General features: G+C 43.7%; 1 protein-coding gene across 2 annotated transcripts in view; it reads left to right on the top strand.

Annotated features, from left to right (window-relative positions):
- ADCY8 (adenylate cyclase 8) overlaps positions 1-20,448 on the top strand; it is a 437,831-nt gene that overhangs the window by 374,085 nt on the left and 43,298 nt on the right. For both annotated transcript variants that reach the window (XM_077493354.1, XM_077493353.1), the window contains 2 exons: positions 3,603-3,775; positions 6,777-6,858. In XM_077493354.1, coding sequence (XP_077349480.1) covers positions 3,603-3,775; positions 6,777-6,858 — 255 coding nt within the window. The remainder of the gene's footprint in view (positions 1-3,602; positions 3,776-6,776; positions 6,859-20,448) is intronic.

The following is a 20,448-nucleotide window of genomic DNA, read 5'->3' as shown; positions in this document are numbered from 1 at the left end:
ACCCGCGGGAGGCAAGGGACGTACATGTATGTCCTTATGCCTGCCCGTGCCATTCTACCGACGTACATCGGCGTGCGGCGGTCGGCAACTGGTTAAACAACATGCCCCCCCCCCCACAAATCCATACCAGACCCTTAGGTTTGGTATGGATCGTGAGGGAAACACCCACACCTAATAGTTTTTAAAAATGGCATGGGGTCCCCCTAAAAATTCATACCAGACCCTTATCTGAGCATGGCCAGGAAAGGGAGGGTGACGAGCGAGCACCCCACTCCTGAACGATACCAGGCCACATGGCCTAAAAATGGGGGGGGCACTTTGGGGCAGGAGGGGCTTTTCCTATGTTGATGGGGACAAGGGCCTCTTCCCGACAACCCTGGCCAGTGGTTGTGGGAGCATGCAGGCAGGGAGCTTATCAGAATCTGGAAGCCCCATTTGACAAGGGGCCCCCAGATCCCGCTTCCCTACTCATTTACCAAAAAAAGGGGAAAGGGCATGGCCCCCTGTCCCAAGGAACCCCCCCAAGGTTGAGGACATGTGGCCTGGTATGGTTCAGGAGGGGGTGCTCACTTATCCCCCCCCTTTCCTGGCCTTCCAGGCTGCATGCTCAGATGAGGGTCTGGTATGGATCTGGGGGGGGGCTTTGGCATGGGGTTCCCCTTAAAATCCATACCAGACCTGAAAGGGCCTGGTATGGATTGAGGGGGACACCCTTGCTGTTTTTTTTCTGATTGAATACGTGTTCAAAACTGATGAGATATTCTCGATAGAAAAGGCTGCTAGTTCACGTCTTGAGAATCGGGTGCAGTTCAAAACTCATCCAATTCGCATATATTTAAACAGAGCCTAAAATTTGTCCAAAAGATTTGTGAATCTTGGGTGAAAAAATGAATTGCCCCCATAAAGTTATGGTCAAGTTTACCAATGCATACTGACACTTCACAAATTTTGGACTGGACATCTATGCTTCAATTCTATAACTGTGTCAGAAACCATGAATCAGACCGAGACAGAAGTACAGTTAAATCACACTGGTTTAATAATAAAAGAAAATAGAAGAAACGTAGTAAAAACATAGCCAAAATTTGGTAACTGGAAAAAATAGTCAGACGAGCCAGAACATCAGGAAGCAAGGGAACAGCGTAGTGGAACAGCAAGCAGGATCTGGAGCCAGAAGAAATGTCAGCCAAGCAAGTCTTAACAGGAACGCAGGAGATTTGTTGTTTACAAGTTAAACATTTTTTTTTTTGAAAATTACTTAGAACCCCCAAATATTATAAATTATCTTTCCTAACACCCTAGAGAATAAAATGGCGGTCGTTGCAATACTTTCTGTCAGACCGTATTTGTGCAGCGGTCTTACAAACGCACTTTTAAAAAAAAAAAAAATGTTTTTGAATTAAAAAATAAGACAACAGTAAAGTTAGCCCAACTTTTTTTTATATTGTGAAAGATAATGTCCCCTTGAATAAATCAATACGCAACATGTCACGCTTCAAAATTGTGCCCGCTTGTGGAATGGCGACAAACTTTTACCCTTACAAATCTCCATAGGTGACGTTTAAAAAATTCTACAGGTTGCATGTTTTGAGTTACAGAGGAGGTTTAGAGCTAGAAATATTGCTCTCACTCTATCAATCGCAGCGATACCTCACATGTGTGGTTTGAAAACCGTTTTCATATGTGGGAGCTACCTTTTATTTTTTATTTTTACACTGTTCTTTTTAAAAAAAAAATATTGTCTCACTTTTATTCCTATTACAAGGAAGGTAAACATCCCTTGTAATAGAAAAAAAGCATTACAGGACCTCTTAAATATGAGACCTGGGGTCAAAAAGACCTCAGATCTCATATTTACACTAAAATGCAATAACAAAAATGAAATGTCATTAAAAAAATAAAATAAAACATTTTACTTTAAGAGCTATAGACAGAAGTGACATTTTGACGCCGCTTCCGCCCTACAATGGTATGGAGATGGGTGGGGGCCATCTTCCCCTCACTCATCTCCATACCAAGCCAGGTAGAGGACCCGAGGGGTGGGCCCTCTCCCGCCTCCAATAAAAGTGATCTTGCAGCGAATCCGCTGCAGAGACCACTATTTTCGGACACGGGTCCGCTCACTGAAGAAGAGCATACTAGGGTTATGGCAGCTAGCTGCTGCCATAACAAAGAAATCCCTCTTTAAAGTGCCGACGTATATCGGCGTGAGCAGGTCCGGAAGTGGTTGAGTAGGCAGGACTGACAAGCAGGATATCATCAACAGGTGAGTCACTGTTGAGAGATAGGAGCTGGCAAATAGCTGACAGCTGAGCTGCCAGGTCAGAGAAGGAAGGGCTGAGCCCAGCTCTGACAAACTGTCTGACTGTCTGATACAATTACAGTATTAAAAAAATAAGCATTAAAAAAAAGATATTTGGCTTGGACTTAGACACACAAGGGTGAAAGTGTATGTCAATCCAAAAACCAGATAGCAGTAAAATACCAGCGGGGGTTCTAACCCTTCCCACTCTATTCCTCACCTCATCTCCAGTAATGCCGCGTACACACGATCGGAAATGCCGCCAGCAAAACTCAGATGAGAGTTTTTTGTCAGAAAATGCAACCGTGTGTATGCTCCATTGGTCTTCTGCTGGTGGAATTCCAGCCAGCAAAAGATTGAGAGCAGGTTCTCTATTTTTTGGTCGGGAAAAGTTTTTTATCTGAAAATGCGATCGTCTGTATGCAATTCGGACGTGCAAAAAATCACGCATGCTCGGAAACAATTCAACGCATGCTCAGAAGCATTGAACGTCATTTGCTCGGCTCTTCGTAGTGTTGTACGTCACCGCATTCTTGACAGTCGAAAGTTCCGAGAACTTTTGTGTGACCGTGTGTATGCAAGGCAAGCTTGAGTGGAATTCCGTCGGAAAAACCATCCAAGATTTTTCAGACGGAAATTCCGCTCGTGTGTACACGGCATTAAAATAGTCCAAGTTAGAATTTCACTGGATTTCTGTCAGGATCCGAGGGTATTTTTTTGCATTTATCGAACAGATATAACAAAACGCTTTCATTGCTGTATATTATATATAACAAAACAAAAGAGAACAAATACAAGGAGTTCATCCTTAGGTTGTACATACACTTAAAGTTGTGTGAATCTTGTGTGAAAAATATTAATTGGCCCTATAACGTTATGGTCCAGTTTACCAATGAATACTGACACTTCTACATAATGGCTTGGGCATCTAGGTTTCAATACTGTAATTGTCAGGATGACAGTGTCACTGTTATAGTATTAAAAAAAGTAAAAAAAAAAAAGTACATTTGGCTTTGTTGTCTAGGTCCAAAAGGATTAAAAGTGCATGTCACACAAAAAAAAAATACCAACGGGAGTTCTAACCCTCCCCACTCTATCCCTCGCCTCATTTTTGTAAGGTATTTGTACACACTTATTAAAGAGATATAACAAAACACTTTCATTCCTTTATTTAACAGACCTAAACTGAGCAAATTAAAGAAGTTCCTTAGTATTTGCATACACTTTAAGTGCAGAGGAATGGCAGTTAATATTATTTTCTATCAATATAGCTGACAATGACCATTTTTCTTTCCATCAGTACTTCGTCTTCACTGGAGTTCTTGCGATGGTCACCTGTGCGGTCTTTCTACGGCTCAACTCCGTCTTGAAGCTGGCAGTGCTGCTTATTATGATAGCAATATATTCCCTACTGACAGAAACCATTTACACGTCACTCTTCCTGAGATATGACAACTCTCATCACAATGGGAAGTAAGTGTAACTGTGTTGTTTTGCTGATAAAGTTGCATTTTTTGCCAATAATGGTGAATAAAATGTAGGCATTTCCTTCATCACCATTCGGATTCCAATCTTACCTTGTTCTGACTGGATAATAGAAGCAGACGAGCTACTGATATCAAAAACAGACCTTCTGACACAGTTTATAAATACTGTTCAGAATCATGATCCTGAGTGCCATCTGAGTTTCTCTGGAGAACGGGACCCGATTTGCCGTGGATCAGCATCATGAGTTACCATGGTGAGGGTGGGCAGGCCACCATCCATAACAACCAATGACATTCTAAAGCCATGACGCATGGTGTAATTTGTTACGGTGATCGTGGCCGGCACACATGCACCATGGCAATGCCTGATGCCCCAAGCATTCAATAAGAGGAAATCGGCCTACTCCAAACCTCCTCCACCACCACCCCTTTACCACGCTGCTGGAGCCAAAAGGTTGGGCTCTGATTTGAAGTGGGGACTGTGTGATTGAGGAGCTCTGTGATGGTAGGGGGGCTGTGTGATTTGGGGGTTCTATGATGGGTAAACTGTGTCACTGGGGGGGGCTCTGCTATGCGGAGATTCTGATGTGATGGGGGGGACTTGTGTATAAGAGGCCATTGATGTAAAGGGGTGCCTCTAAAATTATGAGGGAGCTCTCATGTAAAGGGGGGTTCTGATGTGAAGGGGGGACTCGGACATTAAGGGGGATTTTGATATGATGTTGTAGACTCTGATGTGAAGGGAGGAGCTCTGATGTCATGTGGGGGATCTCTGATGTGAAGGGGACTTCGGATGTGATAGGGAACCTCTGATGTGAAGGGGACTTCTGATGTAATAAGGAACCTTTGATGTGCAGGGGACTTCTGATGTGACGGGTAACCTTTGATGTGAAGGGGACCTCTGGTGTGATGAGGGAACTTTTGATGTGATGGGGACCTCTGATGTGAAGGGAGGAGCTCTGATATGATGGGGGATCTCTGATGTGATGGGGAACCACTGATGTGAAGGGGACTTCTAATGTGATGAGGAACCTTTGAAGTTAAGGGGACTTTTGATGTGATAAGGGAACCTTTGATGTGACAGGGACCTCTGATGTAAAGGGGGGACTCTGATGTGATGGAGGACCTCTGACATTATGGGGGACCTTGAAGTGAGGGGGTAGATGTGTTAGGGGGATAGGGGGATCTCTGATGTGATGGGGGAACCTTTGATGTGAAGAGGACTTCTGATGTGATGGGGGACCTTTGATGTAAAAGGGGAACCTCTGATGTGAAGGGGACTTCTGATGTGATAAGGGAACCTTTGATGTGAAGGGGACCTCTGATGTGACAGGAACTTCTGATGTGATAAGGGAACTTTTGATGTGATGAGGAACCTCGGATGTGAAAGGGGGTTTCTAATGTGAAGTTAATTTAATCAAGGTAGTTGTGTGCATTATCCCAGACTCAAGTTTCCCATTGATTAGTAATATTTACGTTAATTTAGACTGGTGTGCTTTGAGATTTTGCATACTTTTAAAAGAGTGCCACGAAAAAAAGGTTTATGAGATATTGATAATAATGTAGCATAATTGTTACTCTGTTGCATTTAAAGTTTTTTTTTTTTTAAATAAATTGCTATTTAAGGCCTTATAAGCAGTTAATTAGCCCTAATAAGCCTCAGTTAAAGTGGATGTAACCCCACTCCCGCTCCTATCCTTTCTAAACTACTGCAATAGTTGTTATCTATAAGGATATAAATGCCCCGTGCATGTATCCTTACCTGTCAAATGTCTCCCCTCTGTCTGTTATGAGACCTGAAAAACTGCAGATTCTGTGGGTGGGTCTGTTGTCCGGAGCTCAGTGGGTGGAATCGTGATGTCAGTAGACTCCCCGCCCACCTCTACACTCCCCTTGTCAACATGCATTTTCTCCTGTGTATTTCTTACACTGAACTTCTGCTATGATCACTTACATCCAGTCAAAACCCAGAAAAGTCACCACATGACTTCAGCATGTCCAGTCATGCTGAGGTGTGGAGCAGCCAATCCTGGGTGAGCTGGAGAAGAAAGGAGGAGGCGATCTGAAGTACACAGAATGCCTCTCTCAGGCTCCTGCATGAGATAAGTAAATCACCTGTCACTCACAGCAAGGGGGAACAACTGACTACTATTTCTCTGTGTGTCAGTTTTTATCTAACTGAAAAAAGATAAGAGGACTGCTGAGAGCTGGATTAACTATTTGTGGAAAGACTGGGCACAGATGACACGAAATCCTATACTATACAAGGTGCAAGCCTTAATTTAAAAAAAATGGGTTTACATCCACTTCAACTTATTTTATTTTATTTTTTTAAACCATTTTTTTTTTATTCATTTTGTTCATTGCTTATAATGTTAAAATGTGAACAATTGAAAAAAACAAAAAAAAACATTGCAATCATAATTTTTGTGTAAAAAATGCCAAACCTAGCATTCTCCTTTAAGGAGGACAGTTAACACCAAACTATATGTACGGTAGACAGATACAATATGTTATTGTTTTGTAACTTTATCATTTAGGTATCACAAAAAAAACTAATAAAAAATGTGTTAAAAAAAAAACATATTATTAATTGTGTATGGCAGAGCTATGCTTTGTTGAAGAGGTAGAGAAGTTTTTTCTGAATCTTGAATAAATGGTCCATAAAACTGGTTCTGCAATAAATGATTTTTGTAAAGTACAAAGAGACTGGTTCTCTTTAAATGAAACCATAGAATTTCGATGAATAGCGTTTCAGCCTGTCAGGGAATATGACGGCTGGCTTCTCTCTGGATGTGGACAATGTGGTTTCAGGCAGAATATCTATTTGTGAATTCATGAATAAATAATGGAGTGTAAACAGGCTAAGCAGCCGCCTACACAGCGAGTTCTGAAAGCCGCATTACTAACTGTCCTCCTCGTACTGACTTCACACTGTATTGTTACCCTGATAAAGTATCTGAGATTTTATTTTTATCTCCCTCCAGCACGGACTTCCTGGGGACCAAAGAGGCCTCTCTGCTGCTAATGGCCATGTTTCTCTTGGCGGTGTTTTATCACGGACAGCAGGTAAGGCAAACATGTCCTTCAATGTCTCATTTACATATACTCGGTGGCATTTTATGATGAAATGACTTTAAAAATGTCACTGCCTCTTTACGCCGACACTGTTGTCCTCTTGTCTTTCGGAACACTTGTAGTTCATTTATATCGACAAGTACAAGTTTTTATAATGTGGGAAGCAAATACATTCTCATACTGAATAATAAGACGGCTTAGTACGGCTAGCTGACAATTCCTGTATGCGGTGTTATCTTCTAGTAGGCTCGTGTCGCTGCTTACTTTTTGAATACCCAAAAATGTTGGTGCAAAGCACATGGTTTTCTGAAGGCAGTTTGATCTTTCATTTATGTACGCCTGGTACTTTATACCTTTGCAGTATTTTTTGCTTCCATGACACCTATGAACAATGACACAAAGAAGTATTCTCCAAAATTGCAGCACAGGGGCTGGATGTGGCCCTTTGCGTGTGATTATCAGGCCCTTGGGGCAGTGTTCCTCCCAGTGATACAAGCTATTATTCCTCCCACTGACACCCAATGATGGGGCACTATTCCTACCACTGATATACTGTAAATGATAGAATACTATTCCTCCCACTGGTACCAACAATGGGTCATTAATCCTTCCACTGATACCAACAGTGGGGTACTATTCCTCCTACTGAAACCAACAAAAGGGCAGTGTTCCTCCCACTGATATCAATGATGGGATATTATTCCTCCCACTGACAGCAAGATGAGGCACTATTCCTCCCACTGATACCAATGATCGGGCACTATTCCTCCCACTGATACCAATGATCGGGCACTATTCCTCCCACTGATACCAATGCTCGGGCACTATTCCTCCCACTGACACCAATGCTCGGGCACTATTCCTCCCACTGATACCAAGGATGGGATATTATTCCTCCCACTGACAGCAATGATGGGGCACTATTCCTTCCACTGATACCAACAATGGGGGGATTCCTTCCACTGATACTAATGATGGGGGAATTCCTCCCACTGATACCAATGATGGGGGAATTCCTTCCACTGATACTAATGATGGGGGAATTCCTCCCACTGATACCAATGATGGGGGAATTCCTTCCACTGATACAAATGATGGGGGAATTCATCCCACTGATACAACAATGGAGCACAATACCTTCCACTGACCCTAACAATGGGACACTATTCCTCCCGATACAACAATGGGACACTATTTCTCTCACTGATACCAATGATGGGGCACCATTCCTTCCACTGAACCTAACAATGGGAAATGCTATAGAAGTTGCAGGACTACCACTGACCAGCAGGATAAGTACACAGGCAGTCACTCTGGCAGATGACACAGGCTCACCTGAGGTGCGGAGTCTAAGTACTAACCGGTGTTCACCAGAGCTCCTGATGGTGGAGATGGATTTAGCTGCGTGCTGGTACCAGGTCGCGGTCCTCAGGTTTGCCCCACAAGGGTGTGAGAAAGCTGGGAGAAGCACAAGAGCAGATAAGGATCAAACAACAGAGTGGTCAGTAAACAAGCCAAAAGGTCGGTAACAGGTAGTTGCAGGTTGGGGTCAGGCAGTCGAGTAGTCAAGGAACAAAACAAGCCAAGGGTCAATCACGAGTGGTAGCAAAATACAGATGGCAGCAGAGAAGACAAGAGCAAGGCACTGGCTGAGAAGGCACAATAACCTGGCAAAGAAGTGCTGAGACAAGGCTTAAGGTTCAGCAACAATCAAGACACAAGACAGGGTTATTCAATAGGATTGTCCAATAGATCAGACAAGGAGCTGTCCCGCATCCCCGATAGCTCAGTGGGATCAGTCAATGCCAGGTCCCATGTTCAAACCCAGGTCCTGACAGTACACCCCTCCTCTCAGGATGTCCTCTGGACGTTTTAGGCCTGGGTTTGTGAGGAAACCTCTGGTGGATTTCTCTTGTTAATCTAGGGGCATGAACGTTCTCCTCAGGCTCCCAAGAATTTTCTTCTGGCCCATATCCTTCCCATTGGACCAGATTGTGTAGCTTGTTTCTAAAGATCCTGGAATCAAGAATTTTCACCACACATTCTACTTCACCCTCTACCTCAACAGGTGGAAGAGGTGGAAGAATTCTTCCAGAAAAGGGATTTTCATGAAATGGTTTAAGTAGTGATATGTGAAAGACAGGATAAATTTGCATACTATCAGGAAGTTTTGAGCAAAAGGTAACCAGATTGATCTGAGCAGAAATCTTAAATGGTCCTACAAATTTCTGGCCCAGCTTTGCAGAGGTAACATGGACCTTCAAATTTTTGGTTGTTAACCAAACTTTGTCACCCACATTAAAGGTAGGAAGTGATCTTTGATATCTATCAGGAAGTGATCTTCGATATCTATCAGTGATCTTCGATATCTATCAGCACCCTTCTTATAACATTCCTGAGCCTAACTCAAAGTTTCGATCAATTTCTCCTGGATCTCCTGCAGAGTAGTTAAAGCGGGTTCTACCCTAAAGTATAACTTCCGCTCATCGGAACCCTCCCACCCTCCGGTGTCACATTTGATACTTTTCAGGGGGCAGGGGGGTGCAGATATCTGTCCAAGACAGGTATTTGCACCCACTTCCGGCATAGACTCCCACGGGAGTCTATGCTGTTTCCTGTCCCGGCACCCTGTCTGCTGGGACACACACTCGACTCGCGCATGCGCAGTAGGGAACCGGGAAGTGAAGCCGCAAAGCTTGACTTCCTGATTCCCTCACCGAGAATGGCAGCGGCAGCAGCCGAGAGCTGAGCGATCGATTGGCCTCGGCTGCCGACATCACTGGACCCTGGGACAGGTGAGTGTCCATTTATTAAAAGTCAGCAGCTGTAGTATTTATAGCTGCTGGCTTTTAATAATTTTTTTGTAGGTGGAATCCCTCTTTTCTGTAACAGACAGAATTGGAGTTGAGATAGGGAAATCAGGAATAAAAACTGGATGATACCCATTGTTTAAATAAATAGGACTTTGAGAAGTGGAGCTATGTTTAGAACATTGAAGGTTCTGCTCCAAGGTTTGAATGGTCCTCTCGGTCTGACCATTAGACTGGGGATGAAAAGCAGAAGACAGATTAACTGTTACACCTAAGGCTGAGCAAAAGTGTTTCCAACATTTTGAAGTAAACTGTACTCCTCTGTGAGCCCTTGTACACACGGTCGGAGATTCCGACGGAATGTGTCTGATCGGACCGTTTTGTCGGATATTGTGTGTGGTCTCCATCGGACTGATACTCTGACGGACCAAGTTTTCCAACTTGTTGGTAAGATTTTCCAACAAAATGCTCCGATCGGACATACTCCGATCATGTGTAGAGAATTCCGATCGGACAAAGTGCCACGCATGCTCAGATCAAATTCCTACACCAAAGATATTGGCTACTAGCGTGAACGTAGTCCCATCGTAACCAAATAACGTCATCACGTTACGTACGATCGGACTTTCCGACAACTTTGTCCAACCGTGTGTATGTAACAGTTTCGGACAAAATCCGATGGACAAAATCTGATGGATTTGGTTGTCGGAATGTCCGACCGTGTGTACAAGGGCTCAGACACCACATCGTCAGGTTAAATACTTTTCAAACCATTAATTCAGCAGTTTGTTCAGCTGAAGGTATCCCCTTAACAGGTATAAAATGAGCCATCTTAGTGAGACGGTCAACAAAGACCAGGATAGTGATCATTTTCTTTGAGGGAGGTAAATCTACCACAAAGTCCATAGAAATTGAGCCCCATGGTCTTGATGGAACAGGGAGTGGCTCCCCAAAGGAGAAGCTCAGGGAGTCTTACTGCATGCAGAGGTCAGGCATGAGGCCACATAGTGTTTGAGATCTTTCTTATAGCTGGGCCACCAAAAGGAATGTGACAAGAGCCCTTCTGTTTTGAAAATCCCAAAATGCCCAGCAAGTTTTAAGTCATGAACTAACCTGAGGGCTTCAATCCGAGCAGATTCAGGTACATTAGACAAGGAGACTGTGCATGAGTCCAAAAGCCATTCTTGTACACAAGGTTAATATCCGTAGGCGGATGATTGAGAAGAGGGTCATTTTTATAGCCCCCCCTTTAGGAGACTCAAGAATGTCTTAAAACCTGTGGCCCCTATGAAGTTCTTTTGAGGCAGGATGGTACATTTAGGGTTATCTTCCTGGCATAGGGCACAATACCTTCCGTTGACCCTAACAATGGGACACTATTCCTCCCATTGATACAACAATGAGATACTATTTCTCCCACTGACACAAATTATGGGGCACTACTCCTTCCGCTGACACCAATGATGCTGCACTATTCCACCCACTGAAACCAACAAAAGAGCACCTTTTCAGGCCTGCCAACCATCTGTAAATTTCCTGACAGTTTGTAAAAAAACATTGGGATTGCTCTTGTCCATAAATGTTCATAAATGGAAGCAAACTGTCTGTAAATTTATAGTGGCTGACTCCCCCTTTCTTTTGAACTTTCAACTAGTCCTGCCTGCTTGTGTCAAGATGCCACCACTAGCCAGGTTTGCCAACCGTCAGTAAAATTACAGACAGTTTGTAAAAATATGTGATTTTTACAACTGTCTGTAAATATCAGGGGCTGATAAATTTGTTTTGCTGTGTTTTTAAAGCGTAAACCAGGCAAATGACTTGATATGGGTATTGTCAGTGTTTGCTTATTGTGTTTAAATATCAATTGTCTTAGTTTTTAATAGAAGTTCTGTAATTTTTCAGGTTGTCAGTAAAAAATTTTCTCTGTCAGTAAATTGTCCAGGTTTTGTCAGTAAAAAATGCTGTGAGAGGTTGACAACACTGCCATTGGCCGCCCCTGCCCACCACTGCCCACTTATTCAAAATTATTGGTTGCTAGGACCGCCTTCTGTGCTGCAGATCAGTAACACCTACAAGTCTTTCCCCCAACCTGTGACTGGACAGTAAAATGAGAGGTAATAGACTGATGAGCTTATCTCATTGTCACAATGCTTTCTACTCCTATCAGCGTGCTCCTTGTACAGCCACACAACTGATTAACTCCCTCTTCCAGTCTGAGCTCTCTCATACAGGGATTGCCGGAGACTGATATCAAGTCGAATTTAGATACTTCCCTGCTTGCATTGGGGAAATACATTTAATGGTGCATTCATGATCAGAGAGCAGCATTGTTTTTTTTTTTTTAATCTGCTTGGAATACAGATTTAAAGTAAGGGCAGAAAGCTGCACAGCAGGTGGGAGGGGGGTATAGAAATATCGATTTCTGCATACAGGATTTCAGCTTTATATATTGTATATACGGGGTCAGAGATCTACATCTGTGTGCAGGGGTTTGCAGTACAACAAGAGGAGTAAGTGATGAAGAAGAATGATAATGTACCAGGAAACCTCTTTTATTTCTTCTCTGTCTGGATCACCAAGCCCCCGAAGGTACATGTACAGATAACAACTGAAAAGATAAAAGGGAAATTGTTTCACTTTGGGGAAAAGCAGACACTGGCTAGATAGTGTGCCTCTGTGTAATTTCAAGGTAATATAATAAGTAAAAGATGCTGAATCACATATTGGTGCAATATTTGTCTGCTGAAATAAAAAGCAAGATAGATAGATACAGTGCCTTGAAAAAGTATTCACACCCCTTGAAATTTTCCACGTTTTGTCATGTTACAACCAAAACCGTAAATGTTTTTTATTGAGATTGTATGTGATAGACCAACACAAAGTGGCACATAATTGTGAAGTGGAAGGAAAATGATAAATGGTTTTTGATTTTTTTTACAAATAAATATGTGAAAAGTGTGGTGTGCATTTGTATTCAGTCCCCTTTACTCTGATACCCCTAACTAAAATCTAGTGGAATCAATCACCATCATAAGTCACCTAATTATTAAATAGAGTCCACCTGTGTGTCATTTATGCTCAATATAAATACATCTGTTCTGTGAAGCTTTCAGAGGTTTGTTAGAGAACCTTAGTGAACAAACAGCATCATAAAGGCCAAGGAACGTACCACACAGTTCAGGGATAAAGTTGTGGAGAAGTTTAAAGCAGGGTTAGGTTATAAAAAAATATCCCAAGCTTTGAACATCTCACGGAGCTCTGTTCAATCCATCATCTGAAAATGGAAAGAGTATGGCACAACTGCAAACCTACCAAGACATGGCCGTCCACCTAAACTGACAGGCCGGGCAAGGAGAGCATTCATTAGAGAAGCAGCCAAGAGGCCCATGGTAACTCTGGAGGAGCTGCAGAGATCCACAGCTCAGGAGGGAGAATCTGTCCACAGGACAACTATTAGTCGTTCTCTCCACAAATCTGACCTTTATGGAAGAGTGACAAGAAGAAAGTCATTGTTGAAAGAAAGTCATGAGAAGTCCCGTTTGCAGTTTGTGAGAAGCCATGTGGGGGACACAGAAAACATGTGGAAAAAGATGCTCTGGTCAGATGACACAAAAAATTTAACTTTTTGGCCTAAAAGAAAAACGTGCGTTGTGGTGGAAGACCAACAGTGCACATCACCCTGAACACACCATCCCCACTGTGAAACATGGTGGTGGCAGCATTATGTTGTGGGGATGCTTTTCTTCAGCAGGGACAGGGAAGCTGGTCAGAGTTGATGGCAAGATGGATGGAACCAAATATAGGGCTTAGAAGAAAACCTGTTAGAGTCTGCAAAAGACTTGAGACTGGGGGGGAGATTCAACTTCCAGCAGGAGAATGACCCTAAACATAAAGAGCTACAATGGAATGGTTTAGATCAAAGCTTAATCATGTGTTAGAATGGCCCAGTCAAAGTCCAGACCTAAATCCAATTGAGAATCTGTGGCAAGACTTGAAAATTGCTGTTCAGACGCTCTCCATCCAATCTGACAGAGCTTGAGCTATTTTGCAAAGAAGAATGGGCAAAAATGTCCCTCTCTAGATGTACAAAGCTGGTAGAGACCTCCCAAAAAGACTTGCAGCTGTAATTGCAGTGAAAGATGGTTTTAAAAAGTATTGACTTGGGGGGGCTGAATACAAATGTACCCCACACTTTTAGCAATCACATATTTTATGCATGAAGGTAAAAAAAACTTCTGTGTGCAGCATCCCCTCCAGCCCCCCTAATACTTATCTGAGCCCCCTCTCAATTCAGAGATGTCCACGAGAGCCTCGTCTCTCCGAGGGCCCGCACTCCTGATTGGCTCCCGCTGCTCTCGAATAACAGCCAGTGAGCCAATCAGGAGACAGAGGGGCCGGGTCAGAGTTGTGTGGGACCCTAAAAGAGGAGGACCTGGGCTGCTCTGTGCAAAACCATTACACAGAGCAGGTAAGCATAACATGTATGTTAATTTAAAGGGAAAAAAACAAGACTTTACTATGCCTTCATCCACCTTTTTGAGTATATGTGTTTTGTTTGTGTTTTTTTTTCCTTCTCTCTCTCTCTCTCTCTTTTCTAAGGGTTGGTCATCCATCTGTATAGTGGTGGGGGACTTATTGTTATTTATCTAGACACGATAGTTGATGGACCTGCAATATAGGTTCTCCCCGATGTTTGGGCATGGCTCTATAACCTATAACAGTGATGGCGAACCTTGGCACCCCAGATGTTTTGGAACTACATTTCCCATGATGCTCACGCACTCTGCAGTGTGGTGGAGCATCATGGGAAATGTAGTTACAAAACATCTGGGGTGCCAAGGTTCACCATCACTGACCTATAAGATCTACATATGCTGTTAGTTTTTAATCGTGGTTTGTAAAAGAAGGAATTGTAATTGGATGTGTATCATATTTTTATTGTATGGATGTATCTAGTCCTAAAAATTGATACTGAACTTTTTGTATGCTGTTTAAAAGGGAAAATTTATAAAATAGAGATCTAACCCCCCCCCACCCCCCCTTTTTTTTTTTAACAACACTCTGTAAATATCTGGGAAATAAGGAGACCAGTTTGCTGGAGTTTTGGGAGAGGAAGATTGTCCCATTCTTGCCTGATATAGGATTCTAACTACTCAACAGTGCTATGTCATGATTTTGAATTTCGAGGTGTGCCAAATATTTTGAATTGTGGAAAGGTCTGGACTGCAGGCAGGCCAGTTAAGCACCCAGACTCTTCCACTAGAAAGCCATGCTGTTGTCATAGGTGCAGTATGCAGTTTAGCATTGTCCTGCTGAAATATGCAAGGTCTTCCCTGAAAATAACATCATCTGGGTGGGAGCATTTGCTTGTCTAAAACCTGAATATATTTTTCAGCATGGATGGTGCCTTTCCATACACACTATTGCACCTCCATACCAACAGAGACTTTTGAAGGGAGTGCTGATAACAAGCCAGAAGGTCCCACTCCTTTTTAGTCAGGAGGATGAAGTGCCTACAATTGCCAAAAGAGAATGTCAAATTTTGATTCAACTGACTACAGAACAGTTTTCCACTTTGTAACAGATCATTTGAAATGAGCTTTGGCTCAGAAAAGATAGCGGGGTTTCTGGATCATGTTCAGATATGGCTTCTTCTTTGTATGATGAAGCTTTACCTTGCATTTTTGGATGGCATGGCAAACTGTGTTTACAGACGGTGATTTTCGGAAGTACTCCTAAACCCATGCAGAGATGTCCATCACAGAATCTGGCCTGTTTTATTGCAGGCCATCTTTATACACAGCGTCCCAAATTTTTGGGAATTGCAGCTGTATATATCTATATATATACAGTATCTCACAAAAGTGAGTACACCCCTTTTTTTTTTGCAAATATTTGAATATATCTTTTCATGTGACAACCCTGAAGAAATGACACTTTGCTACAATGTAAAGTAGTGTACAGCATGTATAACAGTGTAGATGTTCTGTACCCTCAAAATAACTCATCACACAGCCATTCATTTCTAAACCGCTGGCAACAAAAGTGAGTACACCCCTAAGTGAAAATGTCCAAATTGGACCCAATTAGACATTTCCTTCCTGATGTCATGTGACTCATTAGTGTTACAAGGTCTCGGGTGTGAATGGGGAGCAAGTGTGTTAAATTTGGTGTTATCGCTCTCACCCTCTCTTACTGGTCACTGGAAGTTCAACATGGCATCTCATGGCAAAGAATTCTCTGAGGATCTGAAAAACAGAATTGTTGCTCTACATAAAGATGGCCTAGGTAATAAGAAGATTGCCAAGACCCTGAAACTGAGCTGCAACATGGTGGCCAAAACCATGCAGCGGTTTAACAGGACAGGTTCTACTCAGAACAGACCTCCCCATGGTCGACTAAAGAAGATGAGTGCACATGCTCAGCGTCATATCCAGAGGTTGTCATCCCAGAAGGAAAATCGTTTGGAACAGCCGACTCTATAAGATCCTTCGCTATCCACGACCATCCAATGGGATCGACGTCCAGGGGGATCAGCGGACCAAAAAATTGACAGCCAAGGCATCCAAAAAGAGGTGTATCTCCGAACAGTCAGATAAACGTAAGGAGCAAATAGCATGTAGAAACATAAAAGAAAAAGAGGCTCCCAATGGTGTAGAATCAAAAGTATCGATGGGCGTTTTTATTGCAAAAAATGCCAAATACATGAAATAAATAAAATTGTGATCACATGAATAAAAAGCAATATAGAAGGCGTAAGAAGCAGCCCTACGAGTTTCGTACGAAAATAGGACTTCAACTGGGGCATCTAGGATGAACAGCTGTTCCAAACGATTATCGTTATATGCTCGTATGATCTGGTGTCGCTGGCACACAGGTCCAACATTTCCGGTAAGAGTATTTCAACATACCTGTTCATCCGGACCCTATTACTCATCTATACATAGCTGCTTGCCGTTTTTCCCCATGCAGGATTGACCTCCCAGCTTTGAGAATTTACTGTCTATTCAGATGAACTCTAGTGGACATTTTCATTTTTATAATTTATCTATCATTTATTTCTATTTTAGCGCTACATTTTTTCCTTTTTGGTTTTTATGAATTTTTGTCACATTTGTATGTAGCTGTTGCATGTAACTTTTCACCGCAATTTCAGCGCAGTATTATCACATTATCCCAGAAGGAAGCCTCTTCTTAAGATGATGCACAAGGAAGCCTCAAACAGTTTGCTGAAGACAAGCAGACTAAGGACATGGATTACTGGAACCATGTCCTGTGGTCTGATGAGACCAAGATAAACTTATTTGGTTCAGATGGTGTCAAGCGTGTGTGGTGGCAACCGGGGGGGAGAACAAAGGCAAGTGTGTCTTGCCTAGTCAAGCATGGTGGTGGGAGTATTATGGTCTGGGGCTGCATGAGTGCTGCCGGAATTGGGGAGCTACAGTTCATTGAGGGAACCATGAATGCCAACATGTACTGTGACATACTGAAGCAGAGCATGATCCCCTCCTTTCGAAGACTGGGCTGCAGGGAAGTATTCCAACATGATAAGGAGCCCAAACACACCTCCAAGATGACCACTGCCTTGCTAAAGTAGCTGTAAAGGTGATGGACTGGCCACGTCTCCAGACCTAAACCTTATTGAGCATCTGTGGGGCATCCTCAAATGGAAGGTGGAGGAGCACAAGGTCTCTAATATCCACCAGCTCCGAGATGTCATCATGGAAGAGTGGAAGAGGACTCCAGTGACAACCTGTGAAGCTCTGGTGACCTCCATGCCCAAGAGGGTTAAGGCAGTGCTGACAAATAATGGTGGCCACACAAAATATTGACACTTTGGGCCCAATTTGGACATTTTCACTTAGGGATGTACTCGCTTTTGTTGCCAGCGGTTTAGACATTAATGGCTGTGTGTTGAGTTATTTTGAGGGGACAGAAAATGTACACTGTTATACAAGCTGTACACTCACTACTTTACATTGTAGCAAAGTGTCATTTCTTCAGTGTTGTCACATGAAAAGATATAATAAAATATTTACAAAAATGTGAGGGGTGTACTCACTTTTGTGAGATACTGTAGGTAGATAGATACTCTAAGATAGATACTGTAAGCTAGATACACTCACCCGCCACTTTATTAGGTACACCTGTTCAATTGTTTGGTAACACAAATTGCTAATGAGCCAATCACGTGGCAGAAACTCAATGCATTTAAGCATCTAAATGTGGTGAAGAAGACTTGCTGAAGTTAAAACCATGCATCATGGGGAATGAGGAAGAAAGGGTATTTAAGTGACTTTGAAGGTGGCATGATTGTGGGTGCCAGACGCGCTGGTCTGAGTATTTCAAAAACTGCTGATCTACTGGGATTTTCTCGCACAACCATCTCTAGGGTTTACAGAGAATGGTCCTAAAAAGAGAACATATCCAGTGAGTGGCAGTTGTGTGACGAAAAATGCCTTGATATCAGATGTCGGAGGAGAATGGGCAGACTGGTTCGAGATGATAGAAAGGCAACAGTAACTCAAATAATAACTTGCTACAACCAAGGTATGCAGAATACCATCTCTGAATGCACAACACATCAAACCTTGAAGCCGATGGGCTACAGCAGCAGAAGACCACACCGGGTGCCACTCTTGTCAGCCAAGAACAGGAAACAGAGGCTACAAATCGCACAGGCTCACCAAAATTGGACAATAGAAGATTGGAAAAATGTTGCTTGGTCTGATGAGTCTCAATTTCAGCTGGAACATTTACATGGTAGGGTCAGAATTTGGCGTAAACAAAATGAAAGCATGGATCCATCCAGCCTTGTATCAATAATTCAGGCTGGTGGTGGTGGTGTAATGGTGTGGGGGATATTTTCTTGGCACGCCTTAGTAATTATTATGTACCTGTGTAAAGTTATTTTCTTGCCTGTTTCTGATAACCGCCTTACTCTGTTATAGAATGCAATTTTTGTGACCTTCTCCTAAACACCCCTGAAGAAAGAATTGAACTCTTCCTGAAATGTTTTGGGTATATTAGGAGCAGTGGCATCACTATGGGGGGGAGGGGCGTGGGCCGCCCGCACCCGGATGACACCCGCCAGAGGGGGTGACACCAGGCCCGCATGTCCTAACAAGCAGGGCATACTGCCAGGCACCATTCCGCTCAAGGCCGGGACCAGCATCAGGCAGCCACTATTCAGTCTCATGCCGCGTACACACGGGCGGATTGTATGGCCTACTTAGTCCGTCTAAACACATTTCAGCGGACAGTCCGCTCGTGTGTGGGCTTCAGCTGACTTTTTCAGTGTGCAGTCTGGCGTACTAAGTATTTCGGAATTTCTGTAATACTGTCCGTCATACTTTGGTTTCAGCGGACAATCCGCTCGTCAGTAGGCTAGTTCGACGGACTAAGAATGGTGCATGCTCAGAAAAGCTTTACACGGCGGAAGGTTGCATTGCTGTGTATTGGACTTCCTATTTCTAGTCCCGTCGTACGTGCTGTACACGTCATCGCGCAAGCTTTCGACGGACTGTTTGTGCATCCGTGTGTGGTCAAGTCCGTTCATTCGAAAGTATGACGGACTGTCCGTCGGGATTGTATGACGGACTAAGTAGGCCATACAATCCGCCCGTGTGTACGCGGCTTCACATTCCCCACCAACGTCCTCAGCTGACCCCTCTCTCCTTATCCCATAAAATGGCACTCAGTCCAGTGTCCTCCCCAGTCCTGGGACCCCTCGAGTCACCTCCATTCCTTTCTTTGCACAGAGCCCTCCAGTGCATACTTTTACTGGACAAACAAACTTCCAGCACATTGGTACTGCCTATGAGAGCTGGTTCCATGGAGGACACCACAAGCTTGTCTCCCAGCCCTGTCCCTTTAGGGATGCAGAGATCTCCCTCAGAGAGCCCTTGGAGTGGAGATGTGGCCTCTCATGCTGATCATCCTCTCTGTGCTGCTGGAGGGAGCCAAAGCGACAATAAACAAGTGCTTGGAGGGCAGCCAGCCCTCAGCCAGGGCCTCAGCACTCTATGCTTCATGAGCTAAAACAACCAAGGTGGACAAAAGTGCCATAGCCAGACCATGCTGGTCAGAATCTACATCAACCTGGCCCTGCACCATGGTTACGGTGAATTAGACAACCCCATCTCCTCTGGGGACAGGGACCACCCCATCTCCTCTGGGGATAGGGACCACCCGATCTCCCCCATACACCATTCCATACCCCACCCCATCTCCCCTGGGGACAGGGACTACCTCATTGGCCCTGGGGACAGGGACCACCCCATCTCCCCCATACACCATTCCATACCCCACCCCATCTCCTCTTGGACAGGGACCCCATGTACACTGCCATCTGACTGCAATACACCCCCATCCATGACAGTGCCAGCACTGACCGCATCATATACAGGGGACGGTTTGGGGTGCGCACCATAACCATGTGTTGCTGGCCCAAAACTAGCCTGCCCAGTGTCCTGCAGGGCACTGAGGTGGGCTAGACAAGAGATCGATTGATGCTCTATCCTGCCTAGTGTCTACTGCTCTGTACTGCTGTCACTCCGCAGCGGCAGGAGGAGAGCACTGAGGCAGGCTGGGGTGTTATTTAATAAGGGGAGGTGACACAATGTTTTACCGCACCAGGTGACGCCAACTCTAGTGACGTCACTGATTAGGAGGAGAGTGTCACTCCATTGTACATACCCTCATAAGTCAGCAGTTTTACTGTTGATGTTTTTTTATCATTAATGTACCATATTTTCTTTTTCATGGCTGT

The sequence above is a fragment of the Lithobates pipiens genome, unplaced genomic scaffold (assembly GCF_037356315.1).
Source record: "Lithobates pipiens isolate NorthernLeopardFrog02 unplaced genomic scaffold, aLitPip1_a1.2 Scaffold_19, whole genome shotgun sequence".
NCBI classification, from domain to species: Eukaryota; Metazoa; Chordata; class Amphibia; order Anura; family Ranidae; genus Lithobates; species Lithobates pipiens.
The sequence above is the reverse complement of the archived record's forward strand: the minus strand, read 5'-3'. Positions and strand labels throughout refer to the sequence as shown.